General features: G+C 40.3%; 2 protein-coding genes across 15 annotated transcripts in view; one reads left to right on the plus strand and one right to left on the minus strand.

Moving 5' to 3' along the window:
• LIMCH1 (LIM and calponin homology domains 1) overlaps positions 1–27,952 on the plus strand; it is a 377,436-nt gene that overhangs the window by 128,891 nt on the left and 220,593 nt on the right. For all 14 annotated transcript variants that reach the window (XM_019640788.1, XM_019640792.1, XM_019640787.1 and 11 more), the window contains exon 2: positions 12,931–13,001. In XM_019640788.1, coding sequence (XP_019496333.1) covers positions 12,931–13,001 — 71 coding nt within the window. The remainder of the gene's footprint in view (positions 1–12,930; positions 13,002–27,952) is intronic.
• Positions 576–1,633, minus strand: LOC109381792 (glyceraldehyde-3-phosphate dehydrogenase-like). The gene has a single exon (XM_019640803.1). The coding sequence runs from the start codon at positions 1,608–1,610 to the stop codon at positions 609–611; it is 1,002 nt and encodes a 333-aa protein (XP_019496348.1). The 5' UTR covers positions 1,611–1,633; the 3' UTR covers positions 576–608.

Below are 27,952 nucleotides of genomic sequence, written 5' to 3' on the forward strand. Positions count from 1 at the left end.
GAACCGGGGCCCTCTGGCGTCCCAAGCCAGCTCCCAACCAATGTGCCACGCAGCCGGCCCGGAACATGGCTGTTCTTGATGGTTTAAATATATCTTTATATTCTTGGGGATGGAGATGATGGTGCCACTTATTGATACCAAGAAGATCAGAGGGGGAACAACAGGTTGGATCAGGGGACAGATGTCACAAATTTTGTTTTGCTCTTAAGTGTGAAATATTCATTAGGTACCCAAGTGGAGATGTTGAGTAAGAAATTTGATATTTGATTCTGGACTTGAGGGGAGAAGGGTCAGAGCCACATATAAAAATGTGTGAGTTATCATATTCAAGATATTGGAAGATATTTAAAGGCAAGATATTTAAATTCATAAAAATGTGTGAGTGATCATATATGAGATTTATTTATTTATTTTTTCTGGGTACAGTGAACTTTATTGATGGTGCACGACAAGGTAGGGCTCCCTCAGCCCCTCCCCTTCTTCAGGGGGTCTGGGATGGAAACTGGAGGTCAGAAGATTCTCAGTGTGTTAGGGGATCAATTTGGGAAAAGGACTCCCCGATGTCTGAAGGCCTCTCTTCTTGCTGGGACTGGTGGTCCAGGGGGCTCTTACTCCTTGGAGGCCATGTGGACCATGAGGTCCACCGCCCAGTTGCTGTAGCCAAATTCATTGTCATACCAGGAAATGAGCTTGACAAAGTGGCTGTTGAGGCCAATGCCAGCCCCAGCATCAAAGGTGGAAGAGTGGGTATCACTGTTAAAGTCGCAGGAAACACCCTGGTCCTCAGTACAGCCCAGGATGCCCTTGAGGGGGCCGTCCGATGCCTGCTGCACCACTTTCTTAATGTCATCATATTTGGTAGCTTTTTCCAGGTGGCAGGTCAGATCCACAACCGACACATTGGGGGTAGGGACATAGAAGGCCATGCCAGTGAGCTTCCCGTTCAGCTCAGGGATGACCTTGGCCACAGCCTTAGCAGCGCCAGTAGAAGCAGGGATGATGTTCTGGGCAGCCCCTCGGCCGTCACGCCACAGCTTCCCAGAGGGACCATCCACGGTCTTCTGGGTAGCAGTGATGGCATGGACTGTGGTCATGAGTCCCTCCACGATGCCAAAGTTGTCATGGATGACCTTGGCCAGGGGGGCCAAGCAGTTGGTGGTACAGGAGGCATTGCTGACAATCTTGAGGGACTTGTCATACATCTCATGGTTCATACCCATCACAAACATGGGGGCATCCGCAGAAGGGGCAGAGATGATGACCCTCTTGACTCCACCCTTCAAGGGAGCCCCTGCCTTCCACAAGGTAGAGAAGACTCTAGTGGACTCCACAACATACTCAGCACCAGCATCACCCCATTTGATGTTGGAGGGATCTCGCTCCTGGAAGATGGTAATGGTCTTTCCATTGTTGACAAGCTTCCCATTCTCAGCCTTGACTGTGCCTTTGAACTTGCCATGGGTGGAATCATACTGGAACATGTAGACCATGTAGTTGAGGTCAATAAAGGGGTCATTGATGGCGACAATATCTACTTTGCCAGAGTTAAAAGCAGCCCTGGTGACCAGGCGTCCAATACGGCCAAATCCGTTCACTCCGACTTTCACCATCCTGTCTCAGGGTCGTGCTGGCACTGCGCAGGAAGACGCGGCTGTCTGTCAAATGGTAGGAGCAGAGAGCTCATATATGAGATTTAAAGCCATGGGACTACCCAGGGAAGGTGACGGTGTGGTGAGAGAGAGAGAAAGAACAGGAAAAGAGAAGAAAGGAGAAAAGAAACCATTATTTTGCATTAGGAAATGAATGAGGTAGAAGTACCTAAGGCAGCAGGAAAAGATGTAAAGATAGGTGTAGATATGGATATGGTGCATAGAGTGATGTGTGCAGGGCTGGGGGAAGTGGTCCTAAAGGAAAGTCTGACCAGATGGTCTAAATCTCAATATAATCCCAAAGTGAAGTCATTGGCTATAATATGGGGGTGGGAGAATCTAGGAGGAAGTAATTGAGAGCACCAAGCAAAATGTCATTCTGGGACTATCTCTTTAGGAGCGGGGAATTAGTGAGAAATGGGGAAAATGATTGGAAGGACCCCTTCCTTGCCCCCATATCCTGGGGTGCCTCTTTTGTTCCAGGATCAAGTTCAAGCCATAGTTCTAACACAGGTCCTTTATCATTTGGGCCGTGACTACTCTGACACCTCATCTCCTACCATGCTCCTCCTCTCCACCTGCCCCCTCCCTGTGCTCAGCCCTTAGAACGTTTCCTCTTTGCTCAAAGAAACCTTTGTTCAGGTCTTTGTGTCTGCCTGGCATGCCCTACTTCATCTCCTTTCTTTGGGGGAATCCCTTCTCATCCTCCAGGACCAACTCAAATGTCAGCCCCTCAAAGGCGTTCCTTGATTATCTTAGGGAGAGAAGTTCATTCCTTTCCTCAGATGCTGCACAGAATCATGCTTAGAAACATGAACGTGACCTAGGGTTAAGTCCAGGCTCTGCTATTTACTAGCCTTGTGTCCTTGTTACTTAACTTCTCTGTGTCTAGGTTTCCTTGACTTTAAAAATGGAAATAATAATAATTGGGCTCAACTCATTTAATTATTATGAGGATTAAATAAATTAATATGTGGCAAGCATTTAGAACAGAGATGGCATATGTTAGTTGGTATATGAATGTGAACTATTATTTACCTACCTATTTCTTTAGTCATGCAATTTGTGTTAATTGCTTCTTCCATGCTCTTGTAGGTCTCTGTCCATATTTCTCTATCAACAGCTACTGTACTGTAATGTTTTATCTTTTCCCCTGGATTGTGAATTCTTACTGGGTAGGCTTCTGATCTTCTTATTTTGGTCTTACACTGCCTGTCATGAAACAGGTATTCAGTAGATGACTGATGGGTTGATTGCTAATTGTGGCTTAGATGAGTATGATTTACAATTGTTTACAAAGTTTCTGTAGAATCTGGATTTGATTTTTCTAGCAACCCCACAAAGGAGACAGAAATAGCAGTGAATTTAGTTTTCAATAAATGTGAAAAATAAGAGCAATTCTGTTCTGCTTTATTTTACAATTTTGTATTACAGAATATGTGGAAATGTTCTTGTTAATTAAGTAAATATGATCAGAAGAGAAGTGAGCATAATGAGCCACAAATAATCTTCTCCAGTGAATGAAATAGGTGTGATATTCAGTCACTGTTTATAGGAGGAAATCACAGTCTTTTGAAGTGTACCTGTTTTTGTATAATAATTGAGAGAAAATATCCATGTCTTTCAAAAGTTAAGTAAAAAATATATTTACTATTGTATTTTTTTCAATTGCTTGAGTCCAAAGACTATTATTTTGCCAGCCAATAGTATTTCCTAAGATCATAATTGGATTTCCAACATTTATTTAAAATCTTCTTCAGGCATTCATCTTATTAGTGGACTGTAGTTTATTCACCCAGATTGCTTTCAAAAAAACAACTGAAGATTAATGAAAATATTTCCAAAATACAATTTGTATAAATGATAATGTTCAGGCTGAGAGACTGATTCTTGGCAGTCTTTGACTGTTCATGGCAGTTACATAATAATGGTAGCATAGTAATTAGTGAAGTGTAGCATTGTGACATACAATGTGTTACATTATAAACACATCATAAAAATGTTACCATAAAGTTGTGTGGTTTTGTTAATTAGACCTTTTTTTTTGTTAGCTCCTCATATTTCAGTTATTTGAATGGTTTAGAGCAGTGCAATTGACGTGGACAAACTCAGAAACATAGTTTCTTTTAGTCCTATGGAAAGAAAATCGAAATACAAATGAGCTTATTCAATAATTGTTTGCATAAAGTAGTGTGATAACACATGATGTCCGCTTGCTTTTGCTTTTGGTTTAATTGTTAAGGTACATGAAATCTTTTCTTTTTCTTTAAAACGATCAAGGTTTGGTAAATTGTCTATGCATTGAGTATTTTAATCTAACACAGCATGTCCCTTCAAAAATATTTTGGTTAGTAATGAAAGTGAATTTATCCTGAATTATAAAGCAGGAAAAAAAATCGGATATTGGGCTTTCCTGAAAGGCAAACAGGGCATAGTTGGTGACATAATTGCCACCATAAGTACTTCCGAGGATTCCCTTGAATGGGGAGATGTGTGCAAGTTCATTATGCCCACCCTTTAAATCATGGTGGTATCTAATAGTTTTGCCCATGCACTCTAATTAGTTTTTTGCTGTTTTCTTTTGTTTTTGATTGTTTGCTTTTATGTTGACTATCTTGAGGGAACTCTAGGAACTTTGGCTTTTATTGTGAGTGAGATGGGAAGGTATCGTGGGGTGGGGGGTGGGAGTGGGTGGGTTTCAGTGGAGTCTTGGCAAGATCTAACTTCACAGGATTACCCTGGCCTCTGTGTTGGGGTTGATGGAAGGGAGGCAAGGGTGGAAGCAGTGAGGCCCAGTTAAGAGACTCTTCTTATCTGGGTGTAAGATGATGGTGTCTTAGCGTAAAGTGATAGAATGGAAGCATTGAGAAGTAGTTGGGTTCTGGCTAAATTCTGAAGGGAGAATCAACAGGATTTGTTGGTGGGTGTACTTGGGTATGAAAGATGGGGGGTCAACCATGTCTAAGCTGAACAACTGCAAGGATGGAGTTGCAAGGATCAGATAGGTGAGGATCAGCAAGGCGTGGAGAGCAGAATTTGAGACAATAACAAAGTGCTCTTGACATTTCATGCTGCTCTTCCCTTACTAGCCCCTGAATGCTCCTGAACATGAGCTCTCTCCCCCACTACCTCATGTCCCAGGTATCTATCTCAGACTCCCTTTAAGAGCTCTGCTAGTCATCCCATCCTGCTCTGTGTCCTTGGAGAGTGATCCCAAGATGATGGCTTGGCCAGTGTCTTCTCTGGAAGGTTCCTGAGAGTCCTGTCCGTCATGATCCAGGTGGGAAGATTAGTGGAGTTTGGGCGTTCACTTTCACTTCCCCTGCTTGTGAACTTGGGTAATGATGGTTGATTCTTGGAAGCTATGTATTTTGGTTTTTATAGCAATGGATTATGCTATCATGACAGGAACAGTAATTAGCAGTCTTTATAGTTAAATATACAATGTGTGATATTGTAAATACATCATAAAGATGTTGCTGAGAGGGGTTGTTGAGTCATGTCATCCTAAATCCTGATTCCAATGGAAGATCCTCCCTTTTTGATGCATAACTGCTGGCTTAATTTAGGATGCTGGGTCAGGGCTTTGTAAAATTTACTCTGCATATGAATCACATGGAAATCTTTTTAAAATGCTGGTTCTGATTAAGTTGGTCTTATAGAGGCTGGAAGGCTGAGAGTCAGTATTTCTAATATTAATTTTAGGTGAAGATGCTGCTGGTGGTGGTCTAAGGACCAGACTTTTCAGCGGCGTGGTCCTTGTTGAATTTCTTGAGTCTATTCAGGTGTTGACCCTCCTAACGAAGATCCATGTGCCTCTATATTCAGTAACCTGGGTTTGGAAGAATGGATAGGATTTGATCAGTGGAGAGCAGTGTGAAGGCTATGCTGGGACCTAATGGACATAGGAGAAGGTGAAGGAAGCAAAGGAGGAGGAACAGAGGTAGACATGAGCACATTCCACTAAATGCGTGGTGCCTATTCCCATCTCCAGAATTGGGAGTCTAGGAAATTGAATTTAATCAGATTACATCTTGGAGGATTTTGATTAGCAGGCTGACTTTGGACTATTAAATCAACTCGAAATTTTTTAGTGGCTATGCATCACCTGCAAGACAATTTTAAATACTAAATGGGCAGTTTTGGTGGTCCATGGGCCACTAATATTTTCTTATAATCCTAATAATTTTATGTTACCTTCTATTTATGGTAAGAGTTTAGATATCTGTTTTCCTCACCAGTCTCAGATCTTTCTGCATGCAGTGGTCACGTTTCCTTTGAGTTTCTATCTCTAGGCCCTGCTCATCATCACTGCTCAATAAATGGAGAGGGGCTTGGGTTAACTTATCTAGAGATTCTGTAGTAAGTGTGGCTAAAGTATCTTGGGTTCTCAATGTTAGCACCATTTGCACTAGAACATAATACTTTTAACAAAAATGTAAAGACCTGGGAAAAATGTTTTCAAAGCCTTCTAATCCCTTCTTCATGAATGGGGGTTAGTTTTATAGAGAATATTAATGATGTTTTGAGACTATAAATAGGATTCATAGATTTATGAAAGAAAATGCTAAGGTGTTTGAAGTCTGTGTTCCCCTGCTTCCTCCCTTCCTTCCGTCCTTTCTTTTTTCTGGGCAGTGCATTATATTGGTTTGTGAATTGCCTTTCTAGTGGGAGTGGTAATGAGGATGTTTTATAATAGAATTTGAACTTTAGCTTATAAGGAGGAGTTGGGAACACTTAGTTTCCTTAGACTGCTCTTTAAAAATAAACAAACAAACAAAAAACTTTGTTTCATTTTCCTGATGATTAAAGTAATACGTGTTAATTGTAGAAAGTTTTTGGAAAAGAAGGGAAATTTTAAAGAAGAAAATAAAAATCACACCTTGATTCCTACCATGAAGAGAGAATATGTTGACTATATATATATATATATATACACACACACATATGTGTGTGTGTGTTGTGTGTGTGTGTGTGGGGGGGTGTAATGTCTGGTTTTGGAAGCAGGGTAATGTTGGCATAATAGAACGAATTGGAAAGTATTCTTTCCTCTTCAATTGTCTGAAAGAATTTGTGTAGGATTGCATTATTTCTTCCATAAATGTTTGGTATAATTTACCAGGTAAACCTTCTGGATGTGGCATTTTCTTTGGGGAAGGTTATTTCTTTGTTGAGTGAACTTTGGTTGTATCTATCAAGGAATTTATCCAATTCATCTAAATTGGTCAACTTTTTGCCACAAATTTATACTATTCCCTTGTTATCCTTTTAATGTCTATAGAATATGTAATGATAACATCTCTGTCATTCCTGATGTTGATAATCTTGATCTTTCTTTTTTGGATAAAAACCAAAGATTATCAGTTTTATTAGCTAAATATTTATCAACCTGGCTGAAGGTTTATCATTTTATTGATCTCAGAAAAAACAGCTTTTGATTTCATTGATTTTTCTCTGTTGGTTTTTGGTTTCCTATTTGATTGATTGCAACTGATATGTAGTAATTTTCTCTTTTTTTCTTCTTAATTTGCTTAATATTGAAGCAGAATTAATTGATCTGAGATCTTTTCTGATATATATGTTTCATGTTATACATTTTCCCCAAATAGTGCTTTAGCAACTTTCCATACATTTACACAGAAGGTTCCCCCCCCCCAAATGTATACACATTTTAAGAAAGGAAAAAACTGTATTAAAATTGTAATACTCAATATACGACCAATAACAAAAGATGAATACAATACACCTCCCGGTATATTGCCATATTCTTTTGTTGCCAGAAGTTCTCAAGTATGTCCTGAGGCTGACTTAACCTGGAGCAGAAGCCAAATTCTTGTCTTCCCAAATGAAAGAATTCAAGAATGAGACAGACGCAGGAAAACACAGGGAGTTTATTGAAACATGCTTCAGAAGGAAATGTGGCCAGACTCTGAGGTTGAGTTGCCCTGAGGAAGTCCTGACCAGAGGTTTTTATCTTCATTCGGGGCTGGCTCCTCCCCCTGGGCGGGACCCTCCAGTTTCCCACAGTTTTGTCCTTATTTGGTTCCTTCGGAACTGTCATGGCGTCAGATGCATGCTGAGAGTCACAGTAACTGCAATGTAAATGAGATTATAACCACATTAAAATTAGTTATAAGATCAGGTCCTGGTCATGGATACTGACTCTGCCGGACAAAACTGGCTCTTGTTTTTCTCTAGCTGCAGGTGCTGGATACAATTTCTTGAGAAACTGTAGCTAGGGAGGAGCCCCTCGTTGTATCCTGGAGGGGTTCATTTCCATAAGCTATCCTGCCTCACTTTCACTACAAAATACATTCTAATTTCTTTGGATTTCTTAGTTGATTAATGGGTTGTTTAGAATTATGTCATTTAGTTTTAAATTTTTTGGTAATTTTTTTTAGAGATATTTCTGTTGTTAATTTCTAATTAAATCTCATCATGGTCAGAAAAAATACTTTTTATGAATTGAATTTTTTTAAGTGTGGAGTCTTATTACTTAAAAAAATTTTTTTTTAATTTTTCAGTTACAGTTGACATACAATATTACATTAGTTTCAGATATACAACATCGTGGTTAGACATTTATATGCCTTATGAAATGATCACCCCAATAAATCTAGTAAACATCTGACACCATATATGGTTATTACAATGTTGACTATATTCCCTGTGCTATACTTTAGACCCCATGACTACATTGCAACTGCCTATTTGTGCATCTTAATCCATTCCTCTTTTTCACTCACCACCCTAAAACCCCCTTCCACCTGGCAACACTCAAAATGCTCTCTGTATCTATGAGTTTATTTCTGTTTTCTGTGTTCATTTATTTTGTTCTTTAAATTTAACATATAGGTTTAATCATATGGCATTTGGCTTTCTCTGTCTGACTTCGTCCACTCAGTATAATATCCTCTAGGTCTATCCATGTGTTGCAGATGGCAAGATTTAATTTTTTTTATGGCTGAGAAATATTCCAGCGTGTGTGTGTGTGTGAGTGTGTGTGTCCGTGTGTGTCTGTGTGTCGTCTTGTTTATCCATTCTTCCATTGATGGACACCCAGGTCGTCTCTATATCTTGGCTTTTGTAAATAATGCTGCAACAAACATATGGGTGCACATGTTCCTTTGAAATAGTACTTTGCATTTTATTTTTTGGTAAATACCCAGAAGTGGGATTACTGGGTCTTTCTTTGTCTCTTGTGATAGCCTTTGTTTTAAAATCTATTTTGTCTCGTATAAGTATTGCTATCCCAGCTTTTTTTGTTTGTTTCCATTTTCATGAAATACCTTGTGCCATCTCTTTACTTTCAGTCTATGTGTGTCTTTTGATCTGATGTGAGTCTCTTGAAGGCAGCATGTGTGAGGGTCTTGTTTTCTTATCCATTCAGCCACTCTTTGTCTTTTGAGTGGAGCATTTAATCAATTTACATTTAAAGTAATTGCTGATAAATATGTAGTTATTGCCATTTTATTATATTTTTGATCTTTTTTCATCTTCTTAAAGAAGTTCCTTTAACATTTCTTGTAATACTGGTTTGGTGATGATGAACTCCTTTAGCTTTCTTGTCTGGGAAGTTTGTTATCTTTCCTTTGATTCTATATGATAGTCTTGATGGGTAGTCTTGGTTGTAGATCCTTGATTTTCATCACTTTGAATAAGTCATGCCAATCTCTTCTGGCCTGCAGAGTTTCTGTTGAGAAATCAGCAGACTGTGTTATGGGAGCTCCTTTGCAGGTAACTAACTGTGTATCTCTTGCTGCCTTTAAGATTCTTTCTTTGTCTTTAACTGTTGGCATTTTAATTATGTGTCTTGGTGTGGGCCTCATTGGATTCATCTTATTTAGGACTCTCTGTGCTACCTGGGCTTGTATGTCTATTTTCTTTGCCAGGTTAGGGAAGTTTTCTGTCATTATTTCTTCAGATAGGTTTTCAATCCCTTGCTGTTTCTCTTCTCCTTTTAGTATTCCTCTGATGCAAGTATTGGTATGCATGATGTTGTCCCAGAAGCCCCTTAAACTCTCCTCATTTTTTTGGATTCTTTTTGCTCTTCTGATTGGATGTTTTCTAAATATTCTAAATCTCTGATTTGATCTTCTGCTTTACCTAATCTGCTGTTGGTTCCCTCTAATGTATTCTTCATTTCACTTATTGTATTCTTCATTTTTGACTGGTTCTTTTTTGTGTTTTCTGTCTCCATTTTTATGTTTCCTATCTCTTTGTTACAGTTCTCTCCGAGATGATTGAGCATCCTTATAACCAGTGTTTTGAACTTTGCATCTTGTAGATTGCTTGTCTCCATTTTGTTTAGTTCTTTTTCTGGAGCTTTGTTCTGATCTTTCATTTGGGATGTATTTCTTTTTCTCTCCATTTAGCTGTCTTCCTGTGTTTGGTTTTATGTATTAACTAGAGATGCTATGTCTCCTGGTCTTGGTAGACCAGCGTTAAGTAGTAGGTATCCTTTGGTGCCCAGTGGCACAGTCTCCCTTGTCACCTGAGCCAGGTGCTCCAGGTGTGTCCCTTGTGTGGGTTGTGTGTGCCCTCTTATTGTAGTTGAAACTTGGTCGTTGTTGGAACGTCAATGGGAGGGATTGACCCTCAGGCTGATTGGTTGTAAGAAACTGGCTGTGACTACAGTGAAGGAGCTGTTTTGTGGGGACAGACCCTATGGAGCAGGATTCACTTTAACAGGGGTCTGGTGCCTGCTTTGGGTGTTACATTTGCTGATGTGGTTGGGCGGTGCTCTGGCATAGTCTGAAGCTGGCCACTGGGTGTGTTGGTTCTGGGGCCTCTTGGGAGGGGCTCTGGTGCAGGCCAAAGTTTACTGCTGCCTATGGGGCCACTTGGTATGAGCTACAAAGTGATCTTCAGATGGTTGCCATTTGAGCTGGGTTTGGAGGTGCCTGGGAGAAGCTAAGCTGCAAAATGAGGCTGGCTGCCACCAGTGCTGGGCCTGGGGTTGCTTAGCAAGAGGTACAGTGCCCACTGTGAATAGATGCTGCTCTTTTGGGGTTTGTAAACCCTTGAGAGATTTTAGGAAAGTTTACAGCATTAGCCAAGACAGGAAAAAGACATGGAAAAGCCACTGGAAGCAGCTTGGGTAGGCATGCAAGTTGGGTGTAGCAGAGTCTTGGAATCTCCAGGGTGGGGTGAACAGTGTTAGCCAGGTTAGTGGAGACTCAGATACTCTGACATGCACCCACCCATTTCTGCATGCTGGGCGGTGGGAAAGCTCAATAAAGGAATAGTGGCTCCTGCCAGCTCTTCTGTCTTGGAGAAAGCTGCCCCTCCAGTCCCCACCCTGATGCCAGACAATTCAGTTCCTCCCTGTATGTCCTTGGTGCCTTTCAAGTTGCAGCCCCAGAAGTGGTACTCAGATCAAGTGAGTCCATCAGTGAGTGAGTCCGTGCACTGGTCCTTTAAGAGGAATGCCTCAGGTTTCAGCCACCTTCTGTCTCACTCAACCACCTTCTTGGCTGGTTTTCACAGCTGGAAGTTATGGGGTCTTCTCTTCATGGCACTGGAACACTGAGCTGGGGATCCTGATGGGGTCTGGGACCCCTTGTTCCTCATAGAGACCCTGTGCAGCAAAGATATGCCTCCCAATTTTTAACCATCATATGTGGGTGTGGGATTAGCCCGTTCAGCATGTCTGCTCCTCCTACAAGTCTCAAGATGGCTTCTTCTGTATGTCCTTAGTTGTAGGACTTCTGTTCAGCGAGACTTTCGGTGATTTTCAATTATGGTTGTTCTATAGTTCAGTCATAGTTTTGTTGTGGTTGTGAGCACAGCCACCTACTTCACCATCTTGACTTGAAGTTCTGAGACTGATTTTTCTGACCCAGGAATTGGTCTGTCTCAATAAATGTTCACTGTGGACTTAAGAAGTAAAATCTGTATTCTGCTATTGTAGGGTGGAGTATCTAGAAATGTCAATTAAGTCAATTTGGTTGATAGTGTTGTTCAAGTTTCTTTATCCTTATTGGTTTTCTGTCTGCTTGTTCTATCAGTTTTGAAAGATATTAAATTTCTGACTTTATTTGTGAGTTTGTCTATTTCTCCTTGCAGCTCTACTTGTTTTGGCTTACATATTTTGAAGCTTTTTTTTTTTGGTATAAAAATGTTTAAGATTGTTATGTTTTTCTGATAAACTAAAGCCTTTGTCTGTATGAAATGACTTTTTCTGTTCCTGGTGATATTGTTTGTTCTAAAAATCTTTTCTTTTTGTCTGATGTACTATAACCACTCTAGTTTTCTTTGTATTAGTTTAAGCATGGTATATATGATCTGTTCTTCTATTTTAACCTATTTTATCTTTGTAGTTAAAGTGCATTTCTTGTAGACTGCACATAGTTGGGTTTTGCCTTTTTCTCCAATCTGGCACTCTCTATATTTTAATTGGGTATGTTTAGGCCATTTATATTTAGTGCACTTATTGATTTGGTTAGATTTAAATCTGTAATATAGCTATTTGCTTTTTATTTATTCCATCTAGTCTGTATTTCCTTTTCTTTCTTTTTCTCTTTTTATTGTTAGAATATTTTTTACATTTTATCTCCTTTCTTTGCTTATTAGATATAATTTTTTATTTTACTATTTTAGAGGTTGCTTTAGGGTTTTCAGTATGTATATTTACCTGGCCTATTGTAGATGCTCAAAAAATATTTATTGAATGAACAAATGAATGCCCTGGTGCCTAGGCCAAAGGGCTGCTGAGAGCCAGGTGCATCAAGAGTGGCCATCAGTCGTGTGCTATCACTGTTTATTCTTTCCCAGCTTTTCTTTTCCCCTTTCACACCATGTTGTTATGGATATTGGCTTTCATTTTTCTGTCTTAATGTTAGTCTCTTGAGGTTAGTGGTCTATGTCCTCCTGGTCTCTTCCCTCTTAAGGTTTTAACAAATGGATACTTTAATTCTTAGGTGATGCTTTCTATAGGGGTTTTTTTTTTTTTGAAAGTGTGTGGATAGGATCCCCAGGATGAAAGAGACTGTGGCCTTAACTTTTCATGGCTAAACACAAAAGTAACATCCTCATCAGGAAGAATATATTTTTAAAGGTATTAAATAGGAAAACCTTCAGCAAAATGGTCTAAATTTAAGTTTAGCTGATCTAAGCAAAACTACACATGGAAAGAAAATTCAGGCATAACAGATTTTTTCCATTCTTGGAATGCCACCAGTTATTCAAGGCTCTTGAATTGAAAAAAAAAATTTAACTGTATTTTCTGATTAAAAAGAAAAAAACATTTATGCTCTCCTTTTCTTTTTTTCTTTTCTAGCAAGTAACGGGCAGAAGCTTTGGTGATAAAGATTTTCGGACAGGGTTAGAAAATGGAATCCTTCTCTGCGAGTAAGTATATCCTGTATTCAGTTGCTTGTTATTCAAAAAATTATTAATGCTATTTGGTTTATCTGTAAAACTTCCAGTGTTTTGTTTTGAATTTATTCACTATTAGGATCTGAAATTCAAAACAAAAAAAAAATCACTGAGCTAAGCAGTAAACATAAGTAGGTGAGTGAGTCGGTTGGTGATCAGTTGGGAGTGGTGGACACTGTCAATTTCAAACCAAATAAAGGAGTATCTGATAGCTGCTACTGAGCTCCAACCAACTTTTACAATGTAAGAACTTGGGCCCAGGTAATTGGAAGGATGTGGACTGAATTGTGGCAAAAGTAGCACTCCCCTCCCCTCTGCCCTTCCCCCCCAACTCCCTCTCTCCCCCATAAAAGCAGCCTGTGCCAAATGCAAACAGTGCTTCCATTTGCTCACAGCATCTTAAAGCATGCCAGGTAATATTCCTCAATGGGCCTGCTTTCCTGAAGTAGTTTGAATATATTTAATTTGTGCTGTCGGTAAAATTCACATGTGAACAATAATTGCAGTGTTTAATTTTTATGTTTTGAACCTGGGGCTTTTCAGAGTGCTGCTGTGATGATGGTTACCAGGGCTTTCTGTGGAATAGCTCTGAACACAAATAAGCTAGAATCTTAATATTTATAGATGACAGACATAAACTTCAAATCAAAATTTCAAATTGTTAATTTGTTTAATAGATTCTGTCATTTCAGCACTGATTTTTGTTTCATTGAGGTAAAATGTATATACGTAAAATGCAGAGCTCCTAAATATGCAACCTGATGGATTTTGAAAATCTTGTACACACATGTAACCAACAGCCTGATCAAGATAGACAACAGAAAGTTCCCTCATGTCCTTTCCTAGTCAATCTCAATCACTTACAGAAAAGAACCATTCTGATTTCTATCAGCATAACATCTATCTTATGATATCTTGAACTTTATGTAAATGGAGACAAATCGCATGTACTCTAATTTTGGCAACTTACAGAATATTGTTTGGGACCCACCGATGTTGTTGAAAGAGTGTTACCAGCTGCCAAAACTCAAAATGTCAGAGTTTGAAGTAAGGAAAGGTGTGTTGATTGAGAAGTCACCAACTGAAAAGATAGGAGACCTATTCCTCAAATCCATATTAGGAAAGTAGAGTTCAAGCTTCATTTATGTCAAGGGAAGGTGAAATGGGAGGGGCTGTTCTTGTAAAAACTCAGGCCCCAAGCGGAATTGCTTTAATGATGACATGTCTAAAGCAGGAGCTGTTAGCCTGAAGGCCATGGAAACAAGGCTGACTTGAACTGGATGGAATCAGAGAGGCCGAGTATTTCATTCTGTTACTAGAGCTGAGGTTTTGGAGCCTGAGAACTAGATACCCTGGTCCTTACTTCACCCCTTAAGTATGTTAACCTCCTCTAGTCTCTTCCCCCCCCCCCTCTAAAATGGTTATAACTCTTGCCTATTCCATAAACTTTTTTGACTTTCAACCGGATCGTGTGGATAAGGTGCCTTAAAAATTATAACGTTTGCTATACAAATGTAGATTATTATGCAGCACCTTTCAACACATTTCATGTCAGCATCTTCATCTTTTTTTCCTTTTTTTCCACTGCCTTTCTTTTTTCAAACAGAAATTTTCATGCCCTGAATGCTGTTTCCATGTCTTCCTTCCTACACTCTCTCCCCTGTTATACTTAACTTCCCTCACCACCTCTTTTCCTTTATTAAATCGAAATCAGAGCTTATCTCATAGGTGAGCCATAATTAGTTTAGCATCTCACCAGAGACAAGGCCAGACAGGCTCCTAACACTTCCCTCGTATTCTAGCACCTTCTTTTCCAGTGATTCTGGGTGTAGCCCTCTCCTGATGTTACCAGACTAGCCAGAATCGATCTACTTTATGTCCACAGTGTTCTCTGGACTCTATTAAAGTGGATCTTTGGTACCAATTTTTGTTTACCTAACAATTTCTCCAAATATTCTGGTAGGCATCTACCTTTCCTCTATATCCCATGAATAAATCTGTCAGGAGCAGTATGCCTGCTTTTGTTGGGGTTGAGCAGGCTTGTCTGAAGGCAGGTCTCTGGGTCTAGAGACATTTGCACGCCTAGAACTCGTTTCTCAGCTAGATGAAGGTGTTGAGTTAGAGAATGAATACTTTCACTTGTGCAGTGGCACTATCCATGGGCCTTTTACAAACACATTAATGAATGTTAGGTTTAGGGGCAGAGAAGTGGTGCTTAGGTCCACGCTAGCGTTAGGAAATAGTATGGTTAGACAACACAGAGGCACAGATTATAGCAGGGGCCTCTTTAACTAAACAAAGGCATGAGCTGCTGACAGTCTGAGGGTGAAATGGAGGAAACTGGCCAACGTAGGATGTGGACAAATGTTACTGTCTGGGTAGGTAGGACAAAACCCAAGATAAGTGTTATTGTCTAAGCCCTCTAACCATGGAGGATTAGACGTATCTGTGTATTTGAAGGAGTCTGAGGACAAGGGTCAAGTCCTGTCTTCCTGGTGAGACTGCAGCTGGCAGCCTGGCAAAGAGTTTCCTAAGATGGAATGAACTGCATTGGTAGCCTGAGGCGAGGAAAGCCAGTAGCCTGAGTACCAACCAGAGCTTTGGTGAGAAAGCTGCGTAAGCAGCCAGAGAAACCAGATGCAAACAAATTTCTAAGGGCTAGATCCACAGAGCAATGAGAAACAAAAACATGACCCAGGAGCTACATGCACTGAAGGTTGGGAACAATGGAAGATTTCCCTCTCCTTTATAGCCAGGGGTGAAGGCATGGCTAGGTTTGATCTGAGCATATTGAGCTGCTGCAGACTGAGATTAGCAGGTATATGTTCTGGAACTTTTATCCAGAAACCATTCTGGCCAGGAGTGGGACTTGCAGTGTTCCAGGCATGGGGTTGGTTGGTGGCAGGGGCCGAAAGGCAGGAAACTCAGTTTGAAAATGCTCAAGAAAGTGGGAGTTATCAGACAATGGGCCTGTACAGGTTTTAAATACCTGTCTTTGGAGAGCAGATGAGGATGCCTAAGGCTGTGCCGCTCTAGAACCAGAGAGTTTCTTGGGTGCTGGTGATTAAGGAGTTCTGACTTGTAACCACTACTCATATAGCAACATGTAAAAATATAAGATCTCAATCATATCAAATTTTGAAAACTAGCTGTTCAGCTCTTCTGAAGGTGGGCTTTCATAACATACAGTTGTATTTTTAACAATTATTGGGGCTTTTCAACTGTTTTATTCAAAGTAGAAGCCAGTTAGCATCCTGTAACAGCGTGATGACCCCAGCTGAAAATGACGTGAACAGCATCGGTGAACTCTTCCTTTTGTTCAAAAAACCCTCATCGTTTTGTCTGAGTTGAATTGGCTCTAAATGTTGTTTGCAACTGTGGCGGGACACCCTGCTCTTTGTTCCCTAAAAATTTCCTGAGCTGTTCATGAGTCTGAAAAAAATTCGTAGTTCTCGCCAAACTAAAAGGCATCTTCTGGGGCTGTGGTCTGATTTTCTTCTTATCAGCCTGATTCCAAACTTACCTGTGGCCTATAAGGACTATATTTTACAGAGGAAGTAACCAAGGCACAGAGAATTACATAACTTGGCTCAGGTTATACAGGTAAGAAAGATTTAAATTCAGAAGTCTGATTTCTTAGCTATTGCTGTCACCCACTGGCTTGTGCCCAGAGTTGAGATTTCAATAGGTGAGAAAAGCAAGAGGTTGTCGGGTAGTGGTGAAATGGAATTGATGCCAGAAAACCTAGAGTGGGAGGGAGAAGGGCAGTACAGAGGATAACCACTGGGTTGGGGGGCTGGGAGAAATGTAAGCATCGAGGGTTTGGTGGCCCCTCTAACGATCAGAAGGCAAGCCCAGTAAGCGTGAAGGCATAAGAGGATCAGACGCTGTGGGCAGCGGAGCATGGAGGTTCCCTGTAGGCGGGGCCGTCAAAACTAGATGGAGACAAGTGAAAGTAGTGGACGTGTACTAAAAACTACGGCGACAGGAGAGAGAAAAGACTGGCACCCACAGGCTGCATATAAGATGGAAATTGAGTGGCCTCCAAATCACCCTGGGAGCTTTTACTTTGACTGTAAAGTGCAGTACATGTGGCTTCGCATATGCACCCCTGTGTGTACAGTAATACTTATGCATAAATGTATAACTTACAGGAATAGCAAGTATGAACTAGAGTGCGTGTGCCAAATAGAATTATACTAGATGTGTTTTTGCTATAATCATCTCTCTCTGCCTCTGTTGCTTTTGCCAGATGGGCGTAGTTGAAGGTTTTGGAGGTTAAATGCTCAAATGATGTGAGCCCTCCATTGAGCATTAACTAAAAGGTCGGGGGTCAAAGTGTGACAAAGCTGCAAATATGTGACAAGTGTCATGCTGTTAGAAATGTTACTTGAATACTGTATTGTGTCCTTGAGGACTTCAGGGTTTAAGAGGAAGGCTGCAAAGAACCATTCCCTCAGAAAGCTGCTCCTAGTACAGAGCCGCTGATGACTGTCATCTACCTCCCTGCGCCCAGGTCCGACTGTTTGGAAATAATTCCAGAAAGGAAAGTTTCTGACTTGTTTTTCTGACTATGACTTTATTATTTAGATATAACGCTATGGAAGTCCACCTATATCGGGGGTGGCAAATGACAACCCTTGACCTTGTTTTGTGCTAGCCTTCTCTCTTGCTAAGAATGGCTTTTACATTTTGAAAGGGTTGTAAATAAAACAAGAGTTTGTATGTGGATCATAGAGCCTAAAATGTTTACTATCTGGCCCTTAACTGATAAAGGTTGCCAGCCCATAAGGACTATGGAATTAATTTTAGATGTAAATTGTTTACCCTCATAAAGTTAAGTCTTTGAGTTTGGGCTGTGCAAAAATGCTGTTTGGGTGCATCAAATAACTTTTTAAAAGGTTTTTCTCAGGAGTTTCTCTACAAGTGCTACCCCCCTGCCCCCGCATCTTTCATTTTGAAAAATTATAGAAAAGCTACATAAATAATGTAAGGCTTGCCCGTATATCCTGCAACTAGATGCAGTTATTATCATTTTGCCATACTTGCTGTATATATGTGGTTATAGAATATAACAAAAGCCAGCTCCCTTTTATGAGAGAGCAGAGTGGAAAGTGAATGGATATGGATTTGGGAACCTGTAGATGGAATCCTATGAAGTTGTTGTATTAGAAGACCAGATCAGTCAGAAAATGTGATTTCATATGGCTCAATCTAGTGGACAGTCCAGATCTTAGATTTGCCTTCTGTGTGTCCTTACAAGTTACTCAACCTCCCCCAGCACCAATTTTCCTCACCTATAAAAACAGATATAATTATACCTAATTCATAGGAGTGTTCTGAGGGGTTAAGTGAATGGGTAATATGAATAAAACTCTTTGTGTACTGCTTGGAACATAGCAGGCACTTAAATGTTAACTTTTCTCCCTTTGTCTATGAAATGGGGAAATTACTGCCTCGTAAGGTCCCTCAGAAATGCCAGTGAGAGAATACTATGAAGCGTTTGGCAGTGTCTGGCACTTGTTGGCACTCTGGATCACTAGCTGTTCTCATTATTATTGTTGAAAATAGGCCCAAAGTCAATCATGAATATGACACAGCCAATGTAATCTGTGTCACTGGGCTCCCATCAGCTCCCTCCGTAGGGCTGCCAACAAGCCAGAGAATGAACGAATCGGGATTTCACTTTCTAGCTTCTCTTTCCGAGCCTGTGATCAAAAACTGGGCAAGAAAGTCTGGGTCCCTTTACAAACTTGATCATCTGTGAATAATGAGCTTTGGCTGGTAGAACTTTCAGCTTTGCATGATTGTTTTGAAAACAGTAACCTTGACCTCAGTGGTGATGTCATTTCCTCCTGCTCTGTCCAGTCTATTGTGGTTTCTTCCTCTGGGAAGCTGTTCCAACACCCTCCAGGCAAAGTTACTGGGTTCTTCTCTTCTAAGTACCTCTGCTACCTCTGTGCCAGCTTCACATCTCTGTCCCACGTCTGCTTCCTGTGCCAGATAGAAAGCTTCCTGAAGACCCCGTCTATTTATCTTTGAAGTTCCCTCACTAGATGCTGGTCGATCACATAATATATGTTACAAACACTTGTTGAATAAATTGAGACTAGTAGTAAGATTTCTATCTAGACTACCTAATCATTATTGACCTTATCTTTCTTCCAGTCTTGGCTGTCATCCTCTACCTCTGTCCTCTCTCCTTTTCTCCTCTCTCTTCTCTTCTCTTCTCTTCTCTTCTCTTCTCTTCTCTTCTCTTCTCTTCTCTTCTCTTCTTTCCTCTCTCTCTCTCTCTCTCTCTCTCTCTCTCTCTCTCTCTCTCTCACACACACACACACACACACACACACACACAATTTTACATAAAGAATGGACCCATCCCTAAAGACTCAGAGGTCAAGGGACAGAAGTATCTCCTTTCTTTATGTGTAAGATGCTCTATTACAGCTCCATCTTTTTAGGAGTTATGGAGGTGAATTTATGCAATTGTTCTGCAGATACATTTTCATGGAATGTGAATGCTGAGCATGATAGTCTGCAAATAAGTGACCAATAAAAAATGTCTTAGTGGATTTTTGTCTCAGCTCTTACGTTGCTGAAATGATTTTCTGACGATAAGAAATCTGTTGGCAAATACTTATTTATATCATCGCTGATGAATGAGCTGCTTATTCTAAGAAGGGGAGTTTGTTTTGGATTCTTGTCCTGATTTCAGCATGAGCTGTGGCCTGCTGTCGATATGTACTAGTCTCTAGGACAGGTTGGGAGTTAATGGTGTAGCTTTGTCTGGAGACATTTTGTCATACGGAGGACTTGTTGGATATTGACCATGTTCTGCACAGCCCCAAATTAGGCACCGAGGGGCATAAAAAGGAAATACAAGGCTTGATCCCTGATCTTCAAGAGTTTTATAATGTGCTTGGGGATTGAACACATACCAAGCTGTCGTTACGGTGTAAACCAGTGTACGAGTAAATGCAAAAGTGACCAAGATTTAATTGCCAATATTTAATAAGTTAAACAAGGGAAGATTTTTTTTTTTATAGCTTGGGAGACAGTTATTGGGGAGATGTTACATCACGTGACTTTTACTTAAGCAGAGAATAGGGTGAGGAGAAGAGAAGGGCATCCTCCATAGTGACGAGCAGGAGGAAAGGTGTGGGGTAAGTGTGCTGTTTAGTGTACATACAGGAGATCTGCCTAACAGTGGGGAGAGCTTCTCTTCTTTAATCAACTAATTTTTTCAATAACCCACTTTACAAGTGTGGTAAATTACTAGAATGACTAATACACCATGCGATAAAATCATGTAACAGGGGTACCCTAAACAGATCTGAAATCTAAATCCTAGCTCTATCTGGGATGTAAACCTCAGGTTCCCTTGAGGAAATGATATTTGGGTGGAGACCTGAATGAAGAGTAGAAATTAGCCAAGGTCAAGGTCAAATTGACCTCAAGGTCAAGCTATGAGCTATGAAAGAGCAAGAAAGAACAGCAGAATAAGGTCTCAGTTTGAGGAAGTCTCCACCCTGGGTCAGTGGTGAAACAGAAGTTCACAAAGGTGCGATCAGAGAGATGAGAGAAAACCAGGAAGTATGATGTCATGGAAATCAAGGAAGTTAAGACTTTTGAAAAGCTGGAGGTCACCTATATTGCATAGCTCTGGCAGCAATCTGCTTGAGCAAGGCCTCAGAAAAGGCCTTCCTGATGGTAGAGGGAGACACTGGATACCTTAATAGCCATGTCTGGGAAGTACCAGTCAACTGGTCATGATTCAGCCTAATTGTTTGAGGTCTGGCTCATGTTTTTGCATCATTTCAATGGGCTATTTTAAAGAGGCCTTATCTAACATAAATTACACATACAATAATTTCCTCACCTATTGAAAAAGAAATGAGATGAGTCTGACCCAATGTCTTATATAATTTGTCATTCAAATGAGACACTTTTGAGAGTGAAAGGGGAGCATTAACAAGCTGAGATGCTGGAACAAATGATATCTGTGATTTTCCTTGGCTAACCAAAATGTATGGTCCCTATAGTTGTTGGAGACTCCAGACTTGTGCCTTCTAATCGCCATGGCTTTGTTCAGGATTCACAAACCCATCCCTTATTCAATCCTCTCAGCAATGCTGGGGGTTGTACAATCTAGATCAGATCTTCCCACCCCCCTTTGTAGATGATTAGATGGGGACCCAAGGTGGTAGAGTCCATTGTGTCTTTGAACTCTTTGTCTAGAGCTCTTTCTCTAACCCAGATGCTCACTCAAATCTCAGCAAACTTGGGTCCTTTTGTCCTTACTGATTTTGGCCTTAACAGGCTTGGTAAGAATTTGATAGGCCTTCTATGTAGGGTTCTCCCTTGTCTTTCTGCCAAATCACAATTGGCCTCCCTGACTTGGCCTCTCTCCAGCTCTTTGGCACCAAGACTCATTAAGCTTTTAAGTTCAAGTGAGGACATTTCAACCCACTCTTTTAAAAAAGATGTCCAGTGAAAAGCTGCTTTTTGTTTGAAGATTGGCCTGGCTTAGGTGGGGACTTAGGCAAGAACTGCACATCCCCAACAGCCTTCTGTTCAGAAAGATAAAAGCAGATGAAGAACATTGAAGGCAAATTGGTAGGACTCATGATGAGCAGAATGGACTCCCAGTGTTGCTTTTTTTTTTTTTTTTAAGTCCTCACCAAATAAACAGCCTGTGGTTCCTATTCAAAAGGAGGATTCTAGCACAGTGTGTGTAGGGGGTGTTACTGTTTCCATTCAAACTGCATTTTAGCATGAATCACAAGTGTCTGCACAAGACTTGTGTGCATTTGAAACAGTCTCAGACTCACCATTTGAAAGTATTTTATTCATTTAAACATATATAATAATCCTTGTTACAATTTCTTTTCTCTTAACACAGTTTTACATGACCTAGACCAAGTAGTGCAATTACAGTGTATGTCTCGATGCTTCCAAAAAATGTGTTTGAAACTTATTTTAGCATAATTATTATTTAGAAACCACTTCAAATTGTGCAACAAAACCACTTCCCTCAAAATGGGTGATTTCCTTCACCCTATCAATCTGTGCTTTAATAAATATCAAACTTCTGCTCATTTAAATCATAGGTGTAATCTCTTTCCTCCTGAACAAATTTATTACACATTTATGAGAATGATCAATTGACTTAAAAAAACAACAACACAACAGCAGGTTTAAATATGGGTTGTTTGTGTGGTAGAGGAGAAACTGGCCTATCCCATTGCCTGCCTGTGGAGCTACATGTTGGATTAGGATTTGCTTGCATTTGAGAGGATTTAGGAGCTGCCTAATTGTATTTCCTTAATAATTCAGTTTTTGATCGTCTCTCCTGGGCTGCCAGCTGGGTGGGCTGCCTTCCCAAAATGAAGTGTGTAAAATTCCTGCCTCAAGTGTTCCATTCTAAATGCTTCCCTTGGTTTCCCACAGGAGAGGACCTTTTCTTAAATAGCCCACCAAGGACCCAGTTTATAAATGATTTGTTTTTCAAGTTAACTATGCAGAAATACTTTCCTCTTTATGTTAAGGGGAAGAAGAAAGAGTGAATGAAAAGACAAATAGAAAGTTGAAACTTGATGGCTGAGTGATGTCACTTTAGACTGTGTTACGAGTCTAACATTCCCAAATGTGGCTTCGTGGTGCCCGGTGTCCCTTGCCACAAGACAGGACATGATTCAGGTTCCTTTGCCTACACCCTGGTGTCCCTTACTGTCTGGGAGCAGTGCTTCTATTTGGCTTATCTGAATCTTCTCTTTGCAGTGGCCACAGAAAATTATTATTGTTCCTGTAATTCTCTTTGTCTTGCCCTTCCTTTGTGCCTCTGCTATATTGCTTTTCAGCCATTTGTGCTGCTCACTTCCCTGCCCATTTCCATCTCCCTAAATCCTAAACCCACATATAGGGCACCTTTTCCTCCACTAAGGTAGTCCCTACCTGCCTCCTGAATTCAGTGTTTTCTTCCTTCTCTTAATGCCTGTGGCAGTAATAACCATACGTCCTGAAGTGGAGGCAACAGTCTTGGTTTCAAGTGCTGTCTCTTGTTTCTGGTTTGAAAGTATTTTGGCTTTGTCTAGAGCAAGTAATTTGTCTCACACATGGCACTACTCACGAGGTTGTATGTTTTAACTTTCTATTAGATTATAAATTCCTTGACATAGTGACAGTGACTCACCCATTTTTCCATGCCTAATGGTGCTTGCACATGGCAGGAATATAGTAAATTTTGGAAGAATGGGAAAAAGAAAGTTTATTCCAAATTGAAAAATTTTGAAAACATTAACATGCTATAACTAATCAATAAATGGTATAAAACAATGCTGTATTAATTCAAAGAGGATTATAGACCTAAATGTAAGAACTAAAACTATACAATTCTTAGAATAAAATGCAGAGTATATTTTTGTGACCTGGGATTAAACAACTGCATATAACATTGAAAGTATAAATGACAAGGAAAAGAAATAGATAAAGAGGACTCTATCAAAATTAAAAGCTTTTGTCCTCCAAATGATACCACTTCCCAGCCCACAGAATGGAAGAAATATGATGATATTTGCAAATCATGTATCTGAGAAAGAACTTGTATCTGGAATGCATAAAGAACCCTCATAACTCAATAATAAAAATATAATCCAAATGAAATGGGCAAAAATATCTGTAGATATTTCTCCAAAGAAGATATAAAACTTGCCAATAAGCACATGAAAAAATGCCATACATCATTAGTCTAGAGAAATGCAAACCAAAGACCTCTATGAGATATCACCTCACACCCACTAGAATGGCTATAATTAAAAAGGAAGACAATAAGTGTGGCAAGGATGTAGAGAAATTGGAACTTTCATACAGTACTGGTGGGAGTGTAAAATGGTACAGCCACTTTGGTAAACAATTTGACAGTTCCTCAAAAGATTAAATATTAGGTTACTATATGACCCAGCAATTATAGTTCTCGGTACATATCCAAGAGAAATGAGAACATATACCCAAATATTTATGACAGCAATATTCATAATAGCCCAATGATAGAAACAATCCAAATGACCATCAACTGATGAATGGATAGATAAAATGTGGCATATTCATACAATGCAGTAGTATTTGGGCATAAAAAGGAATTAACTACCAATACAAGCTACAACATGGATGAACCAAAACCATTATGCTAAGTGAAAAAACCCAGTCACAAAGGACTGCATATTTTATGATCGCATTTATATGAAATATCCAGAATAGGCAAATCTATAGAGATACAACATAGATTAGGGGTTGTTTAGGATTAGGGGATGTGGATGGGTGGGACTGGGAGTTAAAGCTAATGGGTATGGGATTTCCTTCAGAGGGAAAGAAAACTGAAAGTAATTTGTAGTGACTGTTGCATAATCCTGTGAATTTACCAAAAAAAAAAAAAATCAGATTCTACACTTTCAGTGGGATGAACTACATGTAAAGTATATTTCAAGCTGTTAAAACACACACACACACACACACACACACACACACACACACTATGGTATTGAAAATTTCATTTCAAGGTATTTAAGATGCCCTCTAGAAGACTCACTCCAAATGTCATTCAGTGAATTTCTAGATGTACTAGCATCCTATTGTAGTGTGCTGCCAGTATTTTAGAACTTCATTGAAGAGAACGTGTTATAGATTGATTATACTTTGTCTACTTCCAAAAAAGATGTAAAGAGAATTATAAAACTAAAACTAAAAATCAAAGGCACATTCATTAAAGTCAGAAAGCATAACACTTGACAAAGAAAGGCCATGAAATGGGGTAATGAGGAGACCTTATTGCTTAAATACTATAGTTTTCTTTAATATAAAGCACCTTTTCTACCACAGATAAAAAGAGTTTGCTTTTAGTCTCATTTCTTCCCTGTCAGAGCTTTTGGCCTCAAGAGCATATTCTCCATTCCTTTGAATAAGTGTGCATTTTGTATTTCTGCTGCATACCCAGTAAAGTAGAAGGAGGTGTGCTGCTCAAGGGGAAGTTGCCATGCTGTCCCCTTAGCTGCCTTCTTGTGTGTGTCCTGTGGTACATCAAAAGAAGAACACAGAGGCATTACTGCCTCCTTTGGGGCCAAGCAGCTCCCACCTGTCCTTTAGAGAGGAATAGGGTGATTCTGTTCATCCCAACCCCTCATCCTACAGACCAACAGGAATTGAATGAAATAACAGTAGTTGGTGGGAAGGAACTAGAAGCCTGTAAGATGATCCTTATATGGTGTGGTTGCTTGAAGCCACCTTTAGTCTTGATGCTGAGAAAATGGCTCAGATGTGATTCACAACAACAGTTGCAAAATGGATTATGCACCTGAAGTTCATTGTGATTTCAAAACACATGTTTTGGGGGAGAGATCCAAGATGGCACAGTAGAGAAACACTGCCTGCTTCCTTCCATGAACAAAATCAAAATTACAACTAAATTTTAGATCAACCTAGAGAACCATCTTACGTCTAGCTCAGGGGTCGACAAGCTGCGGCTCACAAGCCACATGCAGCTCATTGGGTACTTTCCATCTCAAAAGTTTGCCGACCCCTGGAAGAGCCAGTCCTGTCCCTCACAACAACTTAAAAATTATTTGAGAGCCATAAATATATTTTTACAAATAAGGAAAATTTAAAGTAATAGTATAACAAGTAATAGTATTAATTATAACTTTATTAAAACAAGAAAAATTTACACATGTGTGTACCCAAAGAATCGCATGTGACTCGTGAGCCACAGTTTGCCAACCCCTGTGACTCTTCCATCTCAAAAGTTTGCCAACCCCTGGTCTAGCTGAACAGAAGTTTTGGAACTAAGAATATCAAGAAGCCATGTTGAGACTGGTAGGAGGGGTGGAGATGCGAAAGGGGCTGGCCCCAAACCTCCATGTGGTGGTTGAAAATTGGGAAGGATAATTCAGCCACAGAGGTTCCCCATGGAGGAACCCCACATGAAGCTCCCCAGCCTGGAGTACTGGTGCCAGGAAAATGAGCCTACACAACATCTGGCTGTGAAAAACAGTGAGGATTCTGACCAGCTGGATGGGGATGGGAGGTTGCAAGAAACCCAGACGTCCCAGTCAAAAGTGAAGAATACAATAACTGAAATGCAGAATGCACCTGAAGGAATCACCAGTGGATGAGATGAAGAAGAGGATCAAATCATGATTTAGAAGATAAGGTATCAGAAAACACCCAACTGGAACAGCAAAAAGAATCCAAAAAATGAGGATGGTTTAAGAGACCTCTGGGACAACCTCAAGCATAACAACATTTGCATTGTAGGGGTACCAGAAGGAGAAGAGAGAGAGAGCAAGGGATAGAGAAGCTATTTAAAGAAATAATGACTGAAAATTGTCCTAACCTGGCAAAGGAAATAAATATGCAAGTCCAGAAAGCACAAGTCCAGAAAGAGTCCCAAAAAGGTGAACCCAAACAGGCCCATACCAAAACACATTGCAATTAAAATGGCAAAGGTTAAAGAATCCTAAAAGCAGCAAGAGAAAGGCAACTAGTAATGTATAAGAGAGCTCCCATAAGACTGTCACCTGATTTCTCAGCAGAAACTTTGCAGGCCAGAGGGGATTGGCACAAAATATTCAACGTGATGAAAAGCAAGGACCTACAGCCAAGTGTACTCTACCCAGCAAAGCTATCTTTTAAAATTGAAAGATAGATAAAGAATTTCCCAGACAGGGACAAGCTAAAGGAATTCATCACCATCAAACCAATGTTACAAGGAATGTTAGAGGGACTTCTTTAAGACAGAAAAATAATACATCAAAATGACGAATAATAAAATGGCAATAGCAACATATCTATGAACAATTACTTTCAATGTAAATGGATTAAAGGGTCCAATCAAAAGACATAGGAGGGCTGAATGGATAAGAAAACAAACCCCAGGCCAGCCGAGTGGCACATTGGTTAGGAGTTGACTTGGGACGCAAACTCTGAGCAGCAGGGCCCCGGTTCGGATTCCACATGAGGGCCAGTGATGCTGTGTCCTCTACAGCTAAGATGGTGAACAACAACTTGACCTGGAGCTGGGCTGCCGTGAGTCACCGGTGATGGCATAGGCTGCAGTGGGCTTGGCCAGAAGCAGGTGTGAGCTTTCATTAGCTGCTGTGAGACGCTGTGAGTGGCCATCCAGTGGCTGGCAAGCGACTGCCTCACCCAGGAAGAGTGCAATGATGATACCAACATGGGCCAGTGAAGCGACGTCCTCCACAACTAGACTGAAGAACAAAAGGACAACAACTTGTCCTTTCTGGATTCTCCAATAAAATCTTAAAAAAAAAATAAAACAAAACCCTTACATATGAGATACAAGATGTGATCAAACAATGTTTAAATAAAAAAATTTATTACAGTAAAAGACACTTTGCCATTAATCCCCCTCAAAATACTCCCCCTAGCTTCCAATGTGTGTATCCCATCATTCTTTTCACTTTTTTAAGCAGTTCTGGAAGTCCTCTTTCGTGAGTGTCTTTAGTTGAGCTATCATGGCTGCCTCAATGTCCTGAGTCATTTTGACTTTGGGGAAGAGCCAGAAGTCGCACGGTGCCAGATCCGGTGAATAAGGTGGATGCAGACGCACCATAATGTTTTTATTTGACAATTACCATATACCAGAAGTGATGTGTGACACAGGGCGTTGTCATGACGGAGGATGATTTACAGCACACTTTAAAACACACCTTCTCTCAACCGTAGCTCACACCCAACTGGACCACACTGAACAAGTTGAAACTTGTCACACACTGTTACTAAGGTTTGTGCGCCAGTTCCTGTATTGAAGATCCCTGCCTTTCCATTGGATGGCACTAGGCAGCAGCATTCACCATATTTTGTGATCACAACAGAAAGGCTTCATGTCACACATCGCTCTGGTACAGCAATTT

Source organism: Hipposideros armiger, unplaced genomic scaffold, assembly GCF_001890085.2.
Source record: "Hipposideros armiger isolate ML-2016 unplaced genomic scaffold, ASM189008v1 scaffold_53, whole genome shotgun sequence".
Taxonomy (NCBI): Eukaryota; Metazoa; Chordata; class Mammalia; order Chiroptera; family Hipposideridae; genus Hipposideros; species Hipposideros armiger.